Here is a 19737-nt window from a genome sequence, read left to right on the forward strand (position 1 = left end):
AGCTAAACACCTTAGCTTTAGAGAGCTGATAGTTGTGTTCACAGCTAAATAAAATAGAAAATGGCCTCAAACATAATACAAACAACACATATCCAGCTTAAAAGCAAAAAGGCCAGCAGCAACTATCTTGTATGAAAGGAAATGTACTTGAGATGACCATATTAACAGCACAGGGTGAGACCTCATGTATCACTAAAATCACCATAGTAATCTTCATCAAACTTCTTTATCCTTGAAACACAGAGAAGGCTTAAGAGCCTGAATGAAAATGGAAAAGCTAATCACTGATACCAGGAGAAGAAGAAGGATACCGAACAGTATTAACTTCAACTAATGCAGGCATCTACAGACAAAGCACTGAATATGTAGAATTAATAAAACAGTGTCTGCTGGAACATATTAGGAAAAGTTCAGGCAATTAATGACAACATTACATGGCTATGCATAAGAATGTTGATAAAAACAGTCTTACCTAAAAACATTTGTGAGGAATGCCCATATAATTCAAAGTGAAATTATATTGGTGCCAGTTTAGCCAAATAAATCCCATTCAGGACACTGCCTACAAATAATGACTGTTACAATTCCATTTGCTAGAAGTCCCTCCCTGCAAATGGCCTACAGAGCTATGAAACCAAGCACATGTAAGCAGAGTAGAAGTAAGACAGGTATAATTATAATCCTCATTACTGGAGGATAACTTAAGCTCCTCCAAATAATGCATATTTTTATCTGATATTTACAAAAAAAACTTTTCCTACTTCTTTTAATTAACAGAACATCAAAAATTAAACAAAAGCCTCAAACACTAAGCACATTGAAAACTTTTTCACATTTTCTAGTTTTTCAATGGATTCATTACCAAATTTTGATAAAATCTCTTGCTGTTCCTCTCGGGTGGAGAAGAGGATCTTGGGATTCAGGCCTTTTATATTCATGTTATCCCAAGGTGGCTGCTCACAGCTGGGCCTATCTCTGGGCTCCACCTCTACTTCCAGATTGACTTGAAATAAATCAGGGTATTTCTCTTGTATGTCACAGGCATCCAGATCATATCTGTAAAGACACAGACAAGAACTTTATTGATAATGATAGCTAACAGGATTAGATCTACTGCAGTCCAAAACAAAACTCCAAAGCAACTAGTACAAGACATTAAAAATGCTGTGTTTGTTTAACTATTTTAAACAGGTGGTATTTTTGTATATTGTTTGTATAATGAACAAAACATTTAGCTTCCTTAAGGTGAGTAAACAAAAGACTCTTGCTGCAATCAGAGTCATCTATTTCCTGCACTGATATATTTCCTCTCCCTGGTATATGTTGATGTTTGGCAAGTTATGCAGTTTCAAAGACAACTTCTTCCAGTCTCATACAATAAGGTGCAACATACTTGGCAAATTTCACCGTAGTAGCATTTCGGGGCACAAAGCCTGTATGGAACTGAATCTGAAACATCTTCATTGAAGCCATCTGTTGAAAACAAGAAACAGGAAACTGTATAAATCCACCTGAACAGTATGTACAATGTTCTGCCTTTAACATAATGCAAAGTATCAGTATTAAAATATTTTGAAGTACTTGCTCTGCTACAAAAATTTCAATTTAATTACAAGTATACTTTATCTTGAAAGATTTAAATGCAGTGAAACACAAAATAAATAGATCTATTACTAGCACTAACAACCCAAAAGACCTTCAGTCAGATATCTCATCATTAACCTAAAAACAGACTATCAGTCTAAAGTATTTCCAGATCCTATTCTGGAAGTTAAAACTGTATGACCCTTGATCCTTTTCTGAATAGCATATGCTCAGAAAAATCCACTTTGCAATAAAATAAAACCAAGAAATATATATTTATGTCACATATAAAGGAATAGACTTAAAGCAGTTTTAAATATACCACACTTAAAAGGAGAGAGCTTCTCTGATTCTTCCATCCCTACCATCACTTTCCTAGAAGATAAACTGAACTCTCCCTCTACTTAGCTGTGAGAAAGTGGAAGACATTCGTAACACCCAGCTCTAAACACAGGAGAAATCTTGAAATGTGGTGGTTAATCTCTGTAAGAGATCTGCAGAGAACTTTAGGGGTCAATTTACAGCAGATAAAACTAAGGATACATTGAATATTGTTCCATCAAACCTTCAAACCCAGATCATCACACACACTGTTGAGGTATCATGTGTTATAGCTGACAGCTGAGAAAATTCTAGTCTTTTATATCAGTGAATAAATGCCAGAGAAACCATATCAAAGAAACTCTCCTGGTCTACCATGAATAAAAGTGAGATGGTGCAAGAAGTATAACCTAACCTTGGCTAAATTTTGTCAGTTTTATGCCTTTCTCCTGATGACCTTTAATCATACAGTAGTTATTTTTGCTCATTAAGGCATCATTTCACTGAGTTTTTAGTTTTAAGGTATTCTGGAAGGCCTTGTTGAACATGACAATATTTGATACATTCCTACTCATAAGGCAGAAAAAAAACAGGGAGAAAACAATTTCAGTAAACACTAACTATGTATGAATACATATGCATGTCCCACATGCACCGAAACTGGTTGAAAAAGTGTCTTATCAATTTCCACAAACCTCCAAGCTCTAAACTTTGGGCTATCCATTCTTATCTTTTATATAGATTTCCAAGTTTAATTGGGTTACTTATTTGGAGAAAAAAAGAGCATGCCTCTTCTTTAAAAAAATTTGAAGACAGGCTTCATTAACAAGTTTTTTGTGATCTTGCAACACATTCGCATCCATAGTTGAATTAAAAAAGGAAATACGCATTCTCTCTAGTAGAACAAAAACAACTAAAAAAATCTACAAAAATTGAACCTGACTTTAGAAATAGGCTCTAAAAACACATGGATTTTTCTAGCCTGTTTTGTACAGGCAGTCTCTGGAATCCCACTTTTCTGCTGAGTGGTATTTTTCCTTTGTTTGCAGTTTGTGTGCACAGAATTAAAAAGTTCCAGCTTGTTGTGCAACTTAACAGGTAATAATTGCTGCCTTGAAAAAAATGGCTAGGGGCTTTCCCTATAAATATAACAATTATCAGTACTGAAGTACTTTCCAGAAATGCTTACAAAAGCATCTACATGTACAGCATTAGGAGTGGACATACTCAGAAGGCTTGAAAAGGTTGAATTCACATGTTAATGAAAACCTCAAACATTTCTCTGAATAAGTAATAGTAAATAAAGCAAAGTACTCAGTAGATAACTAGTAGGATACTAAATTGCAACTAAAAATAAAAAGCAAATCTTCCATTCAGACTGTTAAATTTATCATTACCTTGGCTTGTAGTCGTCCTCCTAGAGTCGACCTGGCATGATAGATCACAATGAGAACATCCCCTTGGACTGTTATACCCAATGGGATTACTGCTTTCCCATCTTCAATTTTAAACTCCCTAAAGGGAAAAAAAAAACATTACCACAGTCAAGTTAGTTTAGAAAGAAATTAAATATTGTATTACTTTAGATTTAGCCTGCTTTCTCCAAGGCTTTCAGTAGCTAAAACGCTAGAAGGGCTTTAGTATTCTCTCATTTTTCTTGTCCATCATTACCCACATCTAGCAGTGTTACTACCATTTGCAGTTGTGCAGACATTAGAGCTGTACAGGGGCTAATACGCAGTCACCTTGCAGCTGCCATGCCTGGGGGATCCTTACGGTTTCCACGACTGAGACATGATGAGCTCAGCACAAGTACATCAGGGATCAATGTTCCCAGTCTTACATCACATGGAGTGAGAAGAGGGTCGTGCTCACTGCCTCGCAGTGTCCAGTGTGTAACTCACCACCACCCCCACTGTTCTGCAAGACCAGCTGCTGTAACAGCCACATTCACGATTCACCTTTTGAGACCAGCTAAAAGGGGACAGAGGAATCTGTCCCTTTTGAAAACATGTAAATGCTAGAGTCTAGAAAAACATAATTTGCTGTTTCAGAGCAAGTCATAATCTGTACTTACTTCATTTTGTCATATTCCTGGGAGGTAGTAGTTACTCTCTCATCTCCCACATAAATCTCACAAAAAGGCCTGCAGCCATTACGCTGCTTACTGAAAAGCGGAACGGGAGTCATGACAATCGATCTGACCAGGATGGGCTTGCTGTGAGGGATAATGGGTTCTTCAGCCATCATATCACACATGTACTCAATGTATCTGCCAAAAACAGATGGTACTCATTTAGTCAGAGCACAAAATTCTAAGAAACGGGTGAACACATAAGCAAGTTACATCTTACCCAGTCACTAAGCATTAACAGTGAAACAGTGGGAACATTTACCACCACCTCCAGCAAACAGATTTTCAAATCTCATAAAATGACACAAAAGGGTCTGTAGCTTTACATATAATGACTTGTAAAATAAACCAGTCACTATTTCAAAAGGTCTTAAAACACTAATCTAGGAGAACTATTTATTTTGTATCTTACACATAATGGATCACTCAAATCTTCCTAAAGGCTTTAAATTTGTCCTGATTATTATATATTATTTTGTGGAGAACCTCTTAAGTATGCATGAAGTAAATGTGTACAAAAACATAATCTGTCATTTATACTGAATTAATATTTTATTTCCCATCCTTCAAAATCTAATCATTTTTTAGGAAACACCCTTAATACCAGTGTCACTTGTTATTCGCACTTTACAGTTATAAGATCTATTAAATTAAGTCAAATAAACATTTTAAAACATTTGTCAAAGTATATGCAAGTCACCTCTGCATGCACTCCAAAAAAAAAGCACTAGGTGTTTCTACCCAGTTGACAAAAATAATTTCTGGTATTCCCTCAGAGCTTGCAGTGTTCTGACATAATAAAACATATTGTAATAAACGAGGAAACATGAAATAAATCTTACCTATGTGGAAGAGGATTTTATAATTAAGAAAGCATTCAAAAGCTTGGCATACCCTTGTCTTCACTCCTAACACTTCTTCACCACTTGACCCATTTCTGATGGGTATTTACAGGCTCAGAAAGTTCAGAACTATCTTTAATTCACGATATAGCAAAGTACTTGGAAAAACAGATGTTTGAACACAGACATTATTGAAAGAATTTATCTTTCTAAACACATCCTATACCATATCAGAACTGAATAACTACTTGCCTCAACAGTACCTTACAGTACCTTTTATGAGAAGGCCAAATGCCAGGTGGACAGCGTTTCATACTGAACATATAAACAGCAGCTTCAGCAGTAGTGAAGAGACGACAAAAACACAGAAAAGAACAGACTACAACAGCAGATGCTGCTCTTCCATCCTAGTTAAAAAAACATGTAGCTTTGTTAGTAAATCTAGTGGAAGAAGTATTATCCAAGTTACTGAAGAACATCCCATTCTGTATCCTATAAGCTATCATTATTTAATGTCATGATGTCCAAAGTCTAGTGTTTTTATTTGATTTGAACTTTGTAGCTGAGTGTGAAAGCTTTTCATTCAACTTCCAAACCATAGAAAAGATATTACATATTACTTTCTTGTTCAAATGTGAATAACTACTTTAGCTTACCACTATTTGAAATTTTCAATTTATGTTCTTTACCTTACTGTTACTAATACCCATTTTTAAGGTTTGTTTCCTGGCTGCTAACTGAAACCCCAGAACACTGCTATTTTTGACTGATAGCCATGGATTTCTGCTGCAAGAAAAGTACAAAGACTCAGAAGAACTACACCACATTAAACTCTTTAGACTTCTGTCTAAAACTGTTAATAGCATGCCATGAAACAAAGAGAAAGAGATTAAAACTGAGCTTCTTTCTGCAGGAATGTATCTGCTACACAGATACATCCCTGTATTATAAAAGGCAGAAGATTCAAAAGAGATAATGGTTGACAGAACAGGACTTCTCCAGGTTTGCTAGCTGGAAACATGGAACAGAATTTTTATCATTCATTTCTTAAAGTTCTGGTGTACACTTTACGTAACATCTGGCACAAAGCCATGTATATACAAAAGTTTGCCTCACATGGGAAAAAAAAAAATTAGTTAGGCACCTTGAACAAAACACTTCAAGGGAAAGATGTTTAAAAACTGTTGCAAATTCAGCACATCTGCTTCTTACCTACTTGACCAGCAATCACTTGACACTGAAGTAGTAGAAGTATTGCATTGATATAGAATTAGATGCCTAACCTCACAGCAGCACCAAAAATTATACTGGCTTTCAGGAGCTGACATGAAATGGCTTTTCACTTGCAAAACACTACATAACTCAGAAATATGGTTTGTCAGATTAACAAATTCTGGTTTTGACTCTGATAGTGATACTCCCTATTGATGGCTATACCATATCACCAGACAGGTTTTGAATGCTTTCCAGCAGCATTGCAAGTATTGTCACATAGTCAGTCACGTTTCACTTTTTACTCTGCAGCAAAATAAGAATGTCAAAATTTCACATACAATTCTCTTAAATAAATATAAGAGTGACCTAATTTTCAAATTCTGAGCAAAGTATTCTTTAAATTCATTCCTCCCACCATGTTTGACATGAGGTGGCTCTATAGACAGTTTTCTTGCTTTTTTTGGTTATATCAAAGTTAATACTTTAGTGAATAGTGAAATCTACAGATCAATCTGCTGCCAGCAAAATCAGGTAAATCAGAAGTCTTAAAGTCAGTTTCTGAAATTCTGTGGCCACAGATTACATTCTATATGGACAGCAATGGGATATGCAGTGTAAACGCATATGGGTGTACAGAAAACAAAAACTGGAGCAAATACTGGAAGAGTAGAGCAGATTTTTTCTTTCTTCAAAAGGATACTTTCCCTTAATACTGCCTGTATACTGCCTTCCATTCTAAATGCAAGCAAGCAACGGCTATATTACCATACCAATTTCCCTAAGGAGAAAATTGATGCAAGTAACTTCCCTACAAACACAGCAGGAAGGAATTGACCCTGGGGCATCCAGTAAAGAAAGCCAGTAACAATTGCAAACTGAATGGATATGAGCACTCTTCTTCACAATTTAAAGCTCTATTGAATAAAGCATTTCAGACTTAAACAAATTTCTTACAAGGCAATGCACAATGCAAACATTTTTCTGGTCTTGTTTCAGCCATAAATGCATGTTCTTGCATATGCTATAGAGATTCTGAAGATTTGGTGCTCGTCTTGCTGGCCAGCCACATTCAGAAACCTGCAATGAGAGAGACAAGAGACAGACATGAGAAACAGGATAATATAGTCACGTATCCACAGCTTAGGTTATGCAAATGTCTACAGGGCAATTTTATATTTGAATGCCATCTTCATGTTGAAATTAAGAAATACACTCAAGAAAAGCAGTGCTACACAGTGTAAATACCATTTTTTAGGATGAAGTGCAATAAAACTTCAGTTCTGTCTAGAAATCTGCAGCACAAGCATCAAGTACTCAGATTACTACCTGAATTATTCTTAGAACAAGAAGTAAAATAAAACAACTTCCAACTTAATTTGTGCACATATACTTAAGCAAAACAAAACAAAACAAAAAAAAAAACACCAAAAAACCCAACAACAGAAAGATAAGGCTTCTTTGAATATTTGTTCTTTGTTCAAAAAGCTTGAATGGTTCAGTAATAGTCCATTTACAATTTCTGTTTCAAAACACTAACAAAAAAATCAGCTTCACTGCTAAGAATCCATATCCTTAGAATCAACTGTCCATTTGTAGGATGTAGGATATGAAACTTGATTCTTGGGTCACTTGAAACATCTAAAGAATAGATATATTAAGGATTGAGGAAGCAAGTTACAAATTAAGATTTTGTTTGTATTTGAAGCTTTTTTTGTATTTGTTTTTAGTCTCAACTGCAATTGCCAGATATTGAAGACCAAGTATTCCTATCAGCAACATGTCTTCCTATCTAGATAAAGAGTTCAAGGATTACTCTGAGATAAATTACCTGAACTGATCATCACAAAAAACTGTGTTTGTGCCAAGCACAGGAAAAAAGACTGAAATAAACAGTCTAAGTCTACTACAACTTTTCATTGTACTCTAATATTTTCATTTAAAAATAAGGCCATTTCAGAAAGCATCACTTTGCAATAGATTTAAATTGCACATTTCTTTGTTAGTGCAAGCTTATGTAAAGGCACCAGGAAACAAAGAAAAGCTAGGTCAAAAAAATATTTTATATCCCTGTTTACCAAAGGATTCAATGTGGGCTTCAGTACATCTCAAATATTACAACAGCAGTGTGTGCTGGTTTCAGCTGGAGTAATTTTCTCTGTAGTAATTAAATGAGGCTCTGTTTTGTATTTGTGAGGGAACCAGTGTCAATAACACATTGGCTTTTTTATTGGTAAGCACAGCTTAGACAGAGTTAAAGTCTTTTCTGGCTCTCACATCACCTCACCAGCAAGCAGGCTCGGAGTGCACAAGAAGCTGGGAGGGGACATAGCCAGGACAAGTGACCCCAGCTAACCAAAGGAATATTCCATAACAAAGGACATCATGCTCAACCCATAAATCTGTGGAAAAAAGAATGGAAGGGGAAACATTTAGAGCAATGGCATTTGTCTCCCAAAGGAATCATAATGCATGATGGAGCCCTGCCTTCCTGTATACCGGCCCACCCATGGGAAAAGGTGGATAAATTCCTTGTTTTGCTTTGCTTGTACCTGTGGTTTTTGCTTTACCTATTAAACTGCTTTTATTTCAACCCACGAGTCCTCACTTTCACCTTGTGATTCCCTCCCCATTTCTACCAGGGAGAAATAAGCAAGTGGCTTGGTTGCTGGCTGAAGTTAAATGACAGTACTGCAGAAGAATCATACTGAAGCATTGCAGCTTCAGACCAGAACACAGCCTAAAAAAAGTGTATTCAAAAAAGCAAAAAGTACTGACTTTTTTTCTTTAATTTACCATTCACTTCCCACTCAAACACTAGGTTTCCTACAAGACGGAACAAAAGCAACATTACTTTCTGTTTCTTTAGCTGTTTTTTAAGCTCTAAGTATACTGACAATTAGCAGAATTATGGATAGCACCCAAATTCTCAGAACAACCAATTCCAAAAATTACTCAAAACTAGCAGAGAAGTTAGTTTCAAAACCTCCATTAAATTTAATCAAGATTAAAGAAATTTGTAGAATATCCATACAGATAGCAAGCAGCAAGAAACTAATAATATGCAATTTCATAAGCACCTTCTAAGCAAAGTGTCAGAATTAAGAATTTTAGAAGCTGCTCTCCTCTGATCATGTTTAAAGGCTTAGCATAATCATCTTTTGCCAGCATTAAAGTAAACCTAAGCTTCTTTAGGTTCCTACATGGCTGCTCTCATCCAGCACTGAAGAATGAATTAGTCAGTATTGCTAAACATCTGAATTTCAAGATTAGGCAGGTGAGAGTTCCAAATACAATTAGAGTTTGTTTCCAAGTAAAATAACTGCGTTCCTAAATATTCCTAGACAATACAGTGGTCATGAACCTGTAATGTTTCAACTAATTATGACCTACAATGACTTCTGAACAAAACCAAGATTATATTATCATTCTTAGTACCAACACATCAGAAATACCAGGTGTATAGACACCTCAGACTTGTATAACAAAAAAAAAATCCATTGGTAAGCAAATTCCCTGTCACAGAACTTATTCTTCTATAAATGGATCACTTTGCAGGATGTGGAATAAATCAGTTCACCACATCAGTCTCAGACTTTCCAGCAATCTAGTGCTAAAAAGAATTGCTGAACATTTTGCTTTGAGGTACCTGCTACAAATAATCACACAGTAGATTTCCTGCGTAATCAAGTTTTTTGCCTTCCATCTTGAATAACCTCTGCCTGGACCTCATATCGAACCAGATACACATAAAGAAGCTGATTGCATTTAACCAAAGAGGCAGCAGTGCTTTCTTCCAGGTGTGACAATACTTCATCTTGTTTACAAGGAAACTAAAGGAAGTGATAGCACTAGAAAGAATACATTAAATATACCTCACCCCAACATTTTAAGTAAACTCTGATAACTGAAATAATGCTAAGGATGGCTCTGTATAATAAGGCCAAGGCTTTATCATTCTGTAACTAATAATGGTTCTAGACTCTTGGCACAAAGTATTGCGTGGAAGGGGCATGATCACTACAGACTGTTAAGGTGCTGGACACCTCACAACACAGTAACAGTACCAACTGTTGAGCCAGGACAAAAGCAAACACTGAAGTCCATATCTTGGCATCTAACAGGATGTTCTCAATACCTGGTTGCTGAATTAGGCAAATGCTTTCATATCAGTATCAGAGAAATTGCCAGGAAGGATAATGGAGGCTCAGCTAAGCCACAACCATACTGAAGATGGTGGGAACAATCAGTCAGCTATGGCTGTGTTATAGGGAGTCAAATGGTGTGTAATGGGACAAGGAGAAACTCCAGTGAACAGGTTATGCAAATCAGTCACCATGTCCTCGATACCGGAAAATGGTATAATATAGGAGAGATTGACATTTTAGTAAGACTTTCATTACTTTAAGTATTCTCCACTTAAATTTGAAACACATAAGGTAAATTAGCATGTTTTCAAAGATATTACTATCCTAGAAAAAAAACAATTTTAGTCTGTTTAGTAAGACTTTTTAAGATTAAAGTTTAGTCTGCTACCCGTCAAGTTTGGTTTTAAAGCAAAAACAAGGAAAATATAGGTACCTCTTTGACCTTGTGTTTACACTTACTCTTTTTGATTAACCTGCTTTAACCTATTCTACAATAAAAAGCTGAAGGTATAATGAAAACTTATTATACATTATGTAGTATATAGTATATAAATATTGTATATTATATATATTATATATTATATATAATTAAAACTTATTATATATTATATATAATGAAAAATTATGTTTCAAGGCCTTTCAGAGCAATACACAAAAACTATACACACCCTGTTATGGAATCTTGAAGGTCTATATGTTCTTGGAGAGAGATTGTACACAGCATAATGGCCAGGATGTTTAGAGTCCAGACACAACCGCACATCTTCTATGTTATTTTTGATGGCAGATTCCACACCTTCAGCTGGAAAGGACATCACTGAAGACAGAACAAACAACAAGTGAATTTTTTCATGTATTAAGAGCAAGCAGAAATTATGTTTAACAAATATATAGATATCATACCAGCAATTCTGGAAGTGATGTATGATATATCCAAGTCTCCTTTTGCATAACTGAAAGAGAACATATTGGTTTTAATACTGGGACACATAACCATTCAAGCCATAAGTCTAAAAGCCAGATCTCTCAGGTGGCACCCACCACCATGAATAGTGTTTAATTTCTTCCATCTGAGGCTTGTTACATTCACATTTCCAGAGTTTCAAAACAGAGCTTTCAGAACAGATATCATGTTTAAGCAGTTACGCATTTAAATTAGTGGCACCAAAATCATCTGTGGGATTTTATACAAATACCTTTAATCTTTAACTCACTCCTCTAGCCCCTGCTCTTACTGATAAAACACACTGAAGGGTGTCAGTTTGAAAGCCTAATGATGATACATTAATATCTTTAATGAACAGAACATCAAAGTTTAAATTACATAACTATGTAATTTAGCATGTTACTATCTATCATAGATGGCCATGCTGCCCAATATCCAAATTCCATATGCACAGAGTTAAGAACACTTCCCTGTCTAGCCATTCAGGAAGGACTCTGGCAGCATACTTGAACCACCACCAGACCTGTCACTGCCAGGACTGAAGACCCCTTGACCCCCTACACATCCTGCACTCACACAGTCAGAGCTGGTTTCCTTACCAGTTGGACTCCAGGCTTCCCATAGCAGAGTCCCAGAACTGAGTTCGGTTTTAGTTATTTAATCCTCCTGCAGCAACCAAGTAACAGCTGGAGCTGCTGCCTCCCAGGAGGGACTCCCAAGAAAGGAAACAGAGAGCTTTTATGCTCTCACAGTTTATGGGTGCCAAGGTCTGGGGTCTTCCTGCTGAGTGCCTCAGTGTCCTGGCTGGTCACAGGTCCTGTGCCCTTTGCTGTGCTAAACATTGGCAATTCCAGACCTCTTGTCTCAGGCTCACAGCCAGAGCTCAACCTGCAGCTCCCACTGCAGCTGCAACCCCAGCTACCTGCACTCAACACAGAGAGTACCTCAATCTCTTCCCTCGTTTAAATAATTACAAAAAATTCATTTCCAGAACTCCCATAAGTGAGCAAGGCATTAGTCATTACTCATCTCTCTCTTATACAACTGTGCACAGTTTAAAAGTGCAGCCTTTTCAGAAAATCTCCCAGTGATCCTTAGGTCAATTGCCTGCACCTTAACCTAATCATCCCCATTATGTCACCAATTAACTAATTTGAGACCACTAATACTTTTTTGTTTCTATGGTATCTGCTATGTAGCAGAATGAAAAAGCAAGAGAATAAAACTGAAGAGAACCAGTGCAGGCCAACGGGCTTGAGTATAACTACACTGGTCTGCACTCCTGGATTGCCAAAATAAAAACAAAACTCACCAACAGATTTTGATTTAGACTAATGGGTGAATTCGAGTTACACTAAATTAAATATCTCAGTAGCCTATTAACTCCAGAATATCAAAATGTCCTTACAACATGATGCATATTTCATTAATTCAGAGGCAAAACTCTAGATCACTACTAACAAAACTTCTATATCACAATAAAATTTCAAGACACTGCTTAGAAAGGCAGACCTAGGATACTACACTCAAATTTTGAAACACCAAGAAAGAACGCTAAGTTTTGATTCTTTACTGTTTGCTAGTAATGATGGAGGTTAGCATGACTGATCAAAAATATACATTATATATGTATAATAGAAGAAAAGCATGCAAACATAGACCTATATGGAGTGTTTTCAGTCTGTGGCGCAACATGGGAAACTCTGTGTGTTTTTAAGGTTCTAATTAAGCTCAAAAAAAAAAAAAAAAGGTATGATATGACACCAACATTTAATTCTCTGATGATACCAGACTTTTTCGAAAAAGGGACTACTTCACTGTGGGACAGGACTAGACTAGTCTAGTCTCTGTATGGAGACAGGGGATTATTTCCTTACAATATCTAATGGGGGCCTACAAGAAAGCTGGAAAGGGACTTCTAGCAAGGGCATGTAATGACAGGATATGAAGAAATGGCTTTAAACTGAAAGAGAGCAGATGGATATTAGCCTGGTCTAGTTGAAGGTGTCCCTACCCACAGCTCAGGGGTTAGAATTAGATGCTGCTTCCAATCAAAACTACTGCTTGATTCTATGAAATGAAGCAAGTAAGACAGGAATTCTGATTTTGCAGAATAAATATCAAAGCAAAAGTAAGAGGTTCTAACTACATGTTAAAAACTTCTCACTGTGTAAATGGTTGGCATTATCATGCACCTGAAGACCACAAGTAATATTAAACAACAGACAATTCCAGCAAATTAAAAACAATGGAACTAAAATTAGCAACTAAACTCACAAAATAAACTAGATAACACACATTACAAAATTCTACAACACTATCATCTGTTTACTAACAACTGAAGATGATAAAGAACAAAGAATAACAGACTAACCAGCACAGCTACAATGTGAGCTTTTAAACCATTAATTTAAATACTGCCCTAACACTAAGCAATCTTCCTCCAGACATCTCTACACTTACAAGATTAGAAAAAAAATCTATCCATCTTTTTTTCAGTTTATTTTTTAAAATCCAGGAAGAAAAACAGCACTAAAATTTACATCAATCTGTTCCCACTTGATTTTGTTTCATGAAACTGAATTAATCATGCAACTACCTGGTGCAATGAAAAGATCCATTAAATAAAATACTAAACAAGAAATAAAATTACCTTAAAATCCAAGAAAGCAAGCATAAAAGGTAGGTAATTGTTCCTAGATTACTACATTATAATTTTTTCATCAAAAGAGATTGTTCTGACAAAGCAAAGGAAGACTGATCACAAGTTTTACCTGCTGCTTTGATCCTATCCTTAAAACATTTAGCTATGTTTTTTAGCTATGTTTTTTTGGCAGGGCATTTGTAACCCATTTGTATGGAGGCAGGCCTCAATAAGCATAAAAACTGGCGCCCAAAAAAAGGGCACAGAAGCTCAACAAGCAAGAAAAAAAAAATTCTCTGAGCTTAACAGAGAAATGCTGTGGCTGCACAGCTGCAGGCTGAGCTTTCAGGCACATATGGGCACATCTGCTGGATCGAGGCTCCTGTCTGTGCAGATGGTGCCACTTCACAAAGCAATGCATATCTTCTCCATCTCCACACTGATCCTTGCTTTTAAGGCAGTTCGTAACAAGGGGGCTGAACCTCTGTTGCACTTTGTTCTCTCCATGTTACTAACAGCTGCTGTATCTGCCTGACCAGAACCTGCATCAGAAGTTATGACATCTGCAATTGAGCTAGTCTGGGGGACAATGAAGATGGTCCTCATTTACTCTCCTACTCTGAGCAGACTGTAATGTGTGTTTCAGTTTTCAGATCTTATAATTTATTAGGAATAATAAGAGACCAAATTCAGAATCAAGCTAAAGGCAGCTACAGAAGAGAAAAAATTAAGCTCTTTTTATCACAACAACAAAATACTTAAATCATACACTGTAGTTTGGATTTGTCAAGATAGAAGTCTGTCTGCAGACAAAGGAACTAACCCTTGTAATTCAATAAAGCAATGATAAGTAGGAAAGAGAGAGCCTACCGTATGAAATTATAGACTCCATAAGTGCTTAAGTGGGGTGAGGAAAATGCATGACAAAGAAAAGACATTGTAATTTTTCCGGAATGTCTGCTTCTTATGTTGGTTGAAGAGTTTTGGAAAGGCAGTCAAAGATGTAACAGCAGAATAGGTATTCTCACATTGCCGATTGTATCAGCTATATCCACAACACAAATTTGTGAAGGCAGAGAATGAATATGACAGAAACAGACATGCCCTGTAGCAGATGCAAACAAAGAATTAACAATTCAGCTTGATTAAGACACAGATTAAGAACGCACGAGCCCAGTGGTGGAACTCTCAGGAGAATAGTGAATGTTAAATGCTAACAATGTTAAAATCCTAAAGGACATTAGCCTACCTTAGGCCCTCCAGAGCAATAACTATTAGTCATGTTAATTCATGTTTTGCCATTTCACTGTTAAATACAGTAAGGATTCAAAATATAAGGCAATACAAAGAAGGAAAACTACACAACTCATGGCTGCTAAATAATATTGGTAAATTACAAGTGGAGAGAGTTTATCTTTCAGTCACTGGAAAATGAAGTATTAAAGTAACTGATTCTCACTAGCAGAATTAAATGCTTGGAGCACTTCCTCCTTTTTTCCACACTCCTCTGTCCAATGATTAAATCCACTCAGATGATACAAGAAAAGAAAAACTCATTTGTATAGAGACAGAGGGTGCTCCACAAAATCAAGATTTGCTTATGATAGTGCAGAACTTAAACACAAGTTTGATAGCTTAACATATTATGTCAAAGGTGATGGTCAAGAGTCACATAAACAAAATCTTTATTCATCCAACTGAGTCCAAAACATCTGAGAAGGATTGATCTCCTCATGGTCAATCTTGGGACATAGCATACACTGTCTGACAAGCCTCTGTCAATTCACCACAGTCCATACAAATGTGTATGCCTCAGTAGCTTTAAAAGGTCTCTAGCTAATTGATTCTTATTTGGATATGACAGCATACCCTCCCATTAAAAGCTACAAACTAGTATGAGGTCAAACAATTACATTTTCAAGATATTCACTTCTAGTAAACATCCATATGTGACTTACTGTAATTCAAACAAATGATGTAAAAGTAGTAAGTTTTCCTTTGACTAATATTTACTAAGTTCAACAAGCCATGCACTAAGCTGTTGTGTTCAGCCACAGAACACTAACTAGAGACTAAGAAAAGGCATACTAAGTCTCAACAATAAGACAAACTGTTTAGATTATGGTGGCTGCCCAAAATAAGTCTTTGCTTAGATGAGAACTGAACAGAATCTGTTCAGACAGCCAGTACTCACTGTCCAGTACTTCAGAAGTTGCTAGATGAGCTCTGCAGATGTGGCTGAATGTACAGTTACTGTTTTATTCCTTGCCCACTACACTTACTAGGAAAGCAAAGGAAACCACACAAAGCAAAAAGTTACACACACTGTAAGGTAAGAGAAATAAAACTAAGGTGTAACCACAACACAAGCCATTCCATATTAAAAATTTAATTTTAGATAGTCCTAACCCAATGCTAGAAAAGGGAAAAACTGCACAAGATGAAATTCAAAAAAAGTGATTAAACTTCCAGTAGCCTTTAATGAAGAAACCACTTGCAAGAGCAGGAAGAGAAAACTGCTTCAAACATAACTAAGTGATGAAGGTGCACCCAGAAAGCCATGTGGAGTCAAGAGAATAATAAAATGAAGTGTAGGAGTACTTCAGATGCATGTAGCGCACAACAAAAACACAGTAAGATCTAATAGACAGCCATGGGAAAGTAGGGCTTATAACTTAGTCAGAAATGCTTTTCATCACTCAACAGTTTGCTCCCCTTGTACATCTCCCTGCCCTGTGTCCATGTGCTTTTCACAGGAAGAAAAGTTAAATGCCACTGCCCAGTTACATCTATAGAAAGCTTAAGGACAAACCAAAGCAGTGCAGCTTTTGCAACTTTTAAAAAATACGACGACCTGGCCTTTCTAAGCCATATTTAGAAGTTTTAACATACTAAGTGTAAGAGCCAACAGCTAAAAACACACTTGAAGTAGATATAGAATTGCAGTATCTACAAATCTTACTTACCTGATCATTATAAATACTTTAAAAGCAGTACTATGCACAAGTAACACCCAAATTCTGAAAAAAACCTACATATGAGAAATATATTTTATTATGAGCTAAAAATGTATAAATTGTACAGACTAATTAATATTGATCATAAGGAAGTATTAGAAATATTTGAAATGGGACTGATAACCTGATTAGAAAAGAGAATAATCACACAATATGAATCTGAAAACATACACATCTAAACTTGAGAGTATTCGTACATGCAATACAGGGCACAGGAGACAAAGAGTGCCTCTCACACTGTCTAGAAGGCATAGGATTCCACCTGGAAACTAAACTGAAGAGCTTATTTCCCTGCAGGTATTTTCCCCTCCTCACATCCATTCCCTTGATTTGTACATTTCACCACTTCATCTTTTTAATTCCTCTTATATTCATGAAGGCCTTAAATAATAATTCAATTCTGCATGTTGCTCAGCCCCACCTCCTCATGTCTCAAAAGTTTTCAGTATTTGAAGCACAGCAGGGTAAGTAGTACCTACAGACAGGCTCTAACTGCAACATTCTCAATTCTGGTACATGACTGTTGAAATGACTTTTGTATAAATATCATACATAAAATCTCAGGGGTAGCTATCAGCTATTACAGCTCAAACTTGGACAAATATGCTGAATTTACCATTTCTGGAGTAAACTCCTGTGCCTTCATTTAGAACTCTTATCAGCACAATTTTTTATTTTTTGGGGTTTTTTTACTCACTTGGCCACAGACTGGATAACTTTAGAAGATGTATCCTTAATATTAGTGAAAAATCGCTCTGTTCCACCCCTCAGAATATCAAAGAACCCTCCATAAGTCTGGTCGCATTCCGCAACGGTCAGGCCTAGAGTAGTTGAATAAAAATAATTGTACTTTATTATGGAGCCCATTCCAGGATATGACTTAAAGTATGTTGCCTATAAAGCTGGAATACAGTGAATGCACACTCAGGCTATACCTTGCTGTAAGGTTCACAGTTCCAAATTTCTCCTTATATGACCTCCACAAAAAAATAGTACTTCCAGCAGTCAGGAAGTACCAGTAATATACCTAACACATTGTTTAATTTGCTGTCTGTATTTATGAGAAAACAAGATAGAAAATTCTGGAAGTAAGGCATATGTTTCATAGTGTCAATGCAAACATTGCCTTTCTTTAGTACCAGTTTCTAAAGTGCAGCTTACCATAACCAGATCTACTAAATCATATCCAGTAGACACATTTTAATGTAGGGCTTCATAAGCAGCTGGCATAATTAAGCTCAAGTTTTAAGCACAACATCCCAGATAGCACAACATCACAGCACAATATACCTATTAATATCATTGTATACAACAAATAGTAGGCATTCTTGCACAAAACAGATGACCAGACAGACTTTTGATTATAATTGCATTAGGATGCTGTATTCTTCCACAGAAATTGATATACACATATTAGTGCAATAAATGTTACCCAATTTTAACATTTCCCCATGAAAATTAATATCCCTTGTCTCATTGAAGGTTCATCATAATTAATATCAAGCAAGAAATATCAAGCTGGAAGGAAAACTGAATACAATATGAAATAGTCCCTTGATATCTTCTACACTAATTTAAGTGCTCCATATTCAGATATAATAGTTAATATGGGTGCAGAAAGAATAGTAAAAAACTAGATGTAAATAAGCCTATCAAGCTTGTTTTCTTTACTATATTAAGTATTTTTAACTGAATGTACTCTGGATTATCTCTTTCTACAGACTAAGTACGTCAGCTTTTAATTGTGTCATTTTGGAGACATGTTTTAGTTGATTCCATTTAGTTCTGATAATCCAACAACTGTTTTTCTCAAGTGGAACTCCAGCTCCTTCTCCTCACCACTGACATCCTACAGTGCAAGCCTCTCCTGAAGTCCAGACTGGACAATGCTCCTATAACTAGCTGGATTCAAGGCAGTACCAGCTACAGCTGTTCCTGAAAGTGCTGACTGGATAGCCACAAGACCAAATTTAGACTGCTGCCTTTTCCCTTTGGGGCTGTCGAATATGGATCTTTTGGGAATGAAAGTCTAACTTTAGACTACTATCACTGTCAGATGCACTTGCAAAGTATCATGGGGAGATCCAAAGTCTTTTTGGGCAGGAGAAAAAATGAGGGAGAGGTGGACCCAGGTGCTTACAGAAGTATTTCTTCCTCATACAGACTTTTTGCAGTATAAAATAAACACATATAAGGTCAGTAATTTCCAGGCATTACTGAACTACTATGGTCCATAGCCACAATCCCTACAATTTCTTCTGCATTTATTAAGTACTCTGTATTTAGTCAGACATGAAGCCTATTTTAACACAAAGTGGTAACACACCACAAATAGCTGCTATCTTTTTATGTTGTTAACACATCTGTTGTTAAATAGCTCCTCTTGAAAAGCGAAGGCAACTGTTGCTTTTTTTACCTTGCAAAAATTGAACACAAACTCGGGCTATGTCCTGATTTCAGTACCTTCTGCCACAAGGTAACAACCTTTCAATTAAACTGCAGAACCTGAGGATTTTTAACAGTTTAAATGCAAAGTACTATTCAATGCTGCCCTTTAGACAATGCACTTTTAAATATTATTGCCTCATTGAATAAAAATAATTCAGGGTTTAAAATACGCTATTTCCACCTGTTTGTCATAACCTGAAGACTCTTCCTCTACAGCTTTTATTTGTTAGACCATTATTGCTTCTTAAAACCACACCACTTTTTAGTTCACTTATGTCAACACTCCTGCCTCTACTGGTCAATAGTGCACTTTAAATTATTTTCCATAGGAAACATAACATTTATCTTGCACAGCAATGAACCTGATAAATTCATATTTGCATATCAACAAAAAATCAAACCTTGCAAAAAAAACCCCAAAAAATAAACAACAAACAAGGC

At 36.2% G+C, this 19737-nt stretch overlaps 1 protein-coding gene across 2 annotated transcripts in view; it reads right to left on the bottom strand.

Annotated features, from left to right (window-relative positions):
* Window positions 1–19737, bottom strand: part of GAK (cyclin G associated kinase) — a 65135-nt gene that overhangs the window by 23572 nt on the left and 21826 nt on the right. For both annotated transcript variants that reach the window (XM_021550350.2, XM_021550349.3), the window contains exons 11-19: window positions 17546–17669; window positions 11145–11194; window positions 10910–11058; window positions 7051–7173; window positions 5155–5288; window positions 3983–4177; window positions 3303–3420; window positions 1394–1473; window positions 863–1056 (exon numbers count right to left, since the gene is read on the bottom strand). In XM_021550350.2, the coding sequence (XP_021406025.2) occupies window positions 863–1056; window positions 1394–1473; window positions 3303–3420; window positions 3983–4177; window positions 5155–5288; window positions 7051–7173; window positions 10910–11058; window positions 11145–11194; window positions 17546–17669 (1167 nt within the window). The remainder of the gene's footprint in view (window positions 1–862; window positions 1057–1393; window positions 1474–3302; window positions 3421–3982; window positions 4178–5154; window positions 5289–7050; window positions 7174–10909; window positions 11059–11144; window positions 11195–17545; window positions 17670–19737) is intronic.

Source organism: Lonchura striata, chromosome Z, assembly GCF_046129695.1.
Source record: "Lonchura striata isolate bLonStr1 chromosome Z, bLonStr1.mat, whole genome shotgun sequence".
NCBI classification, from domain to species: Eukaryota; Metazoa; Chordata; class Aves; order Passeriformes; family Estrildidae; genus Lonchura; species Lonchura striata.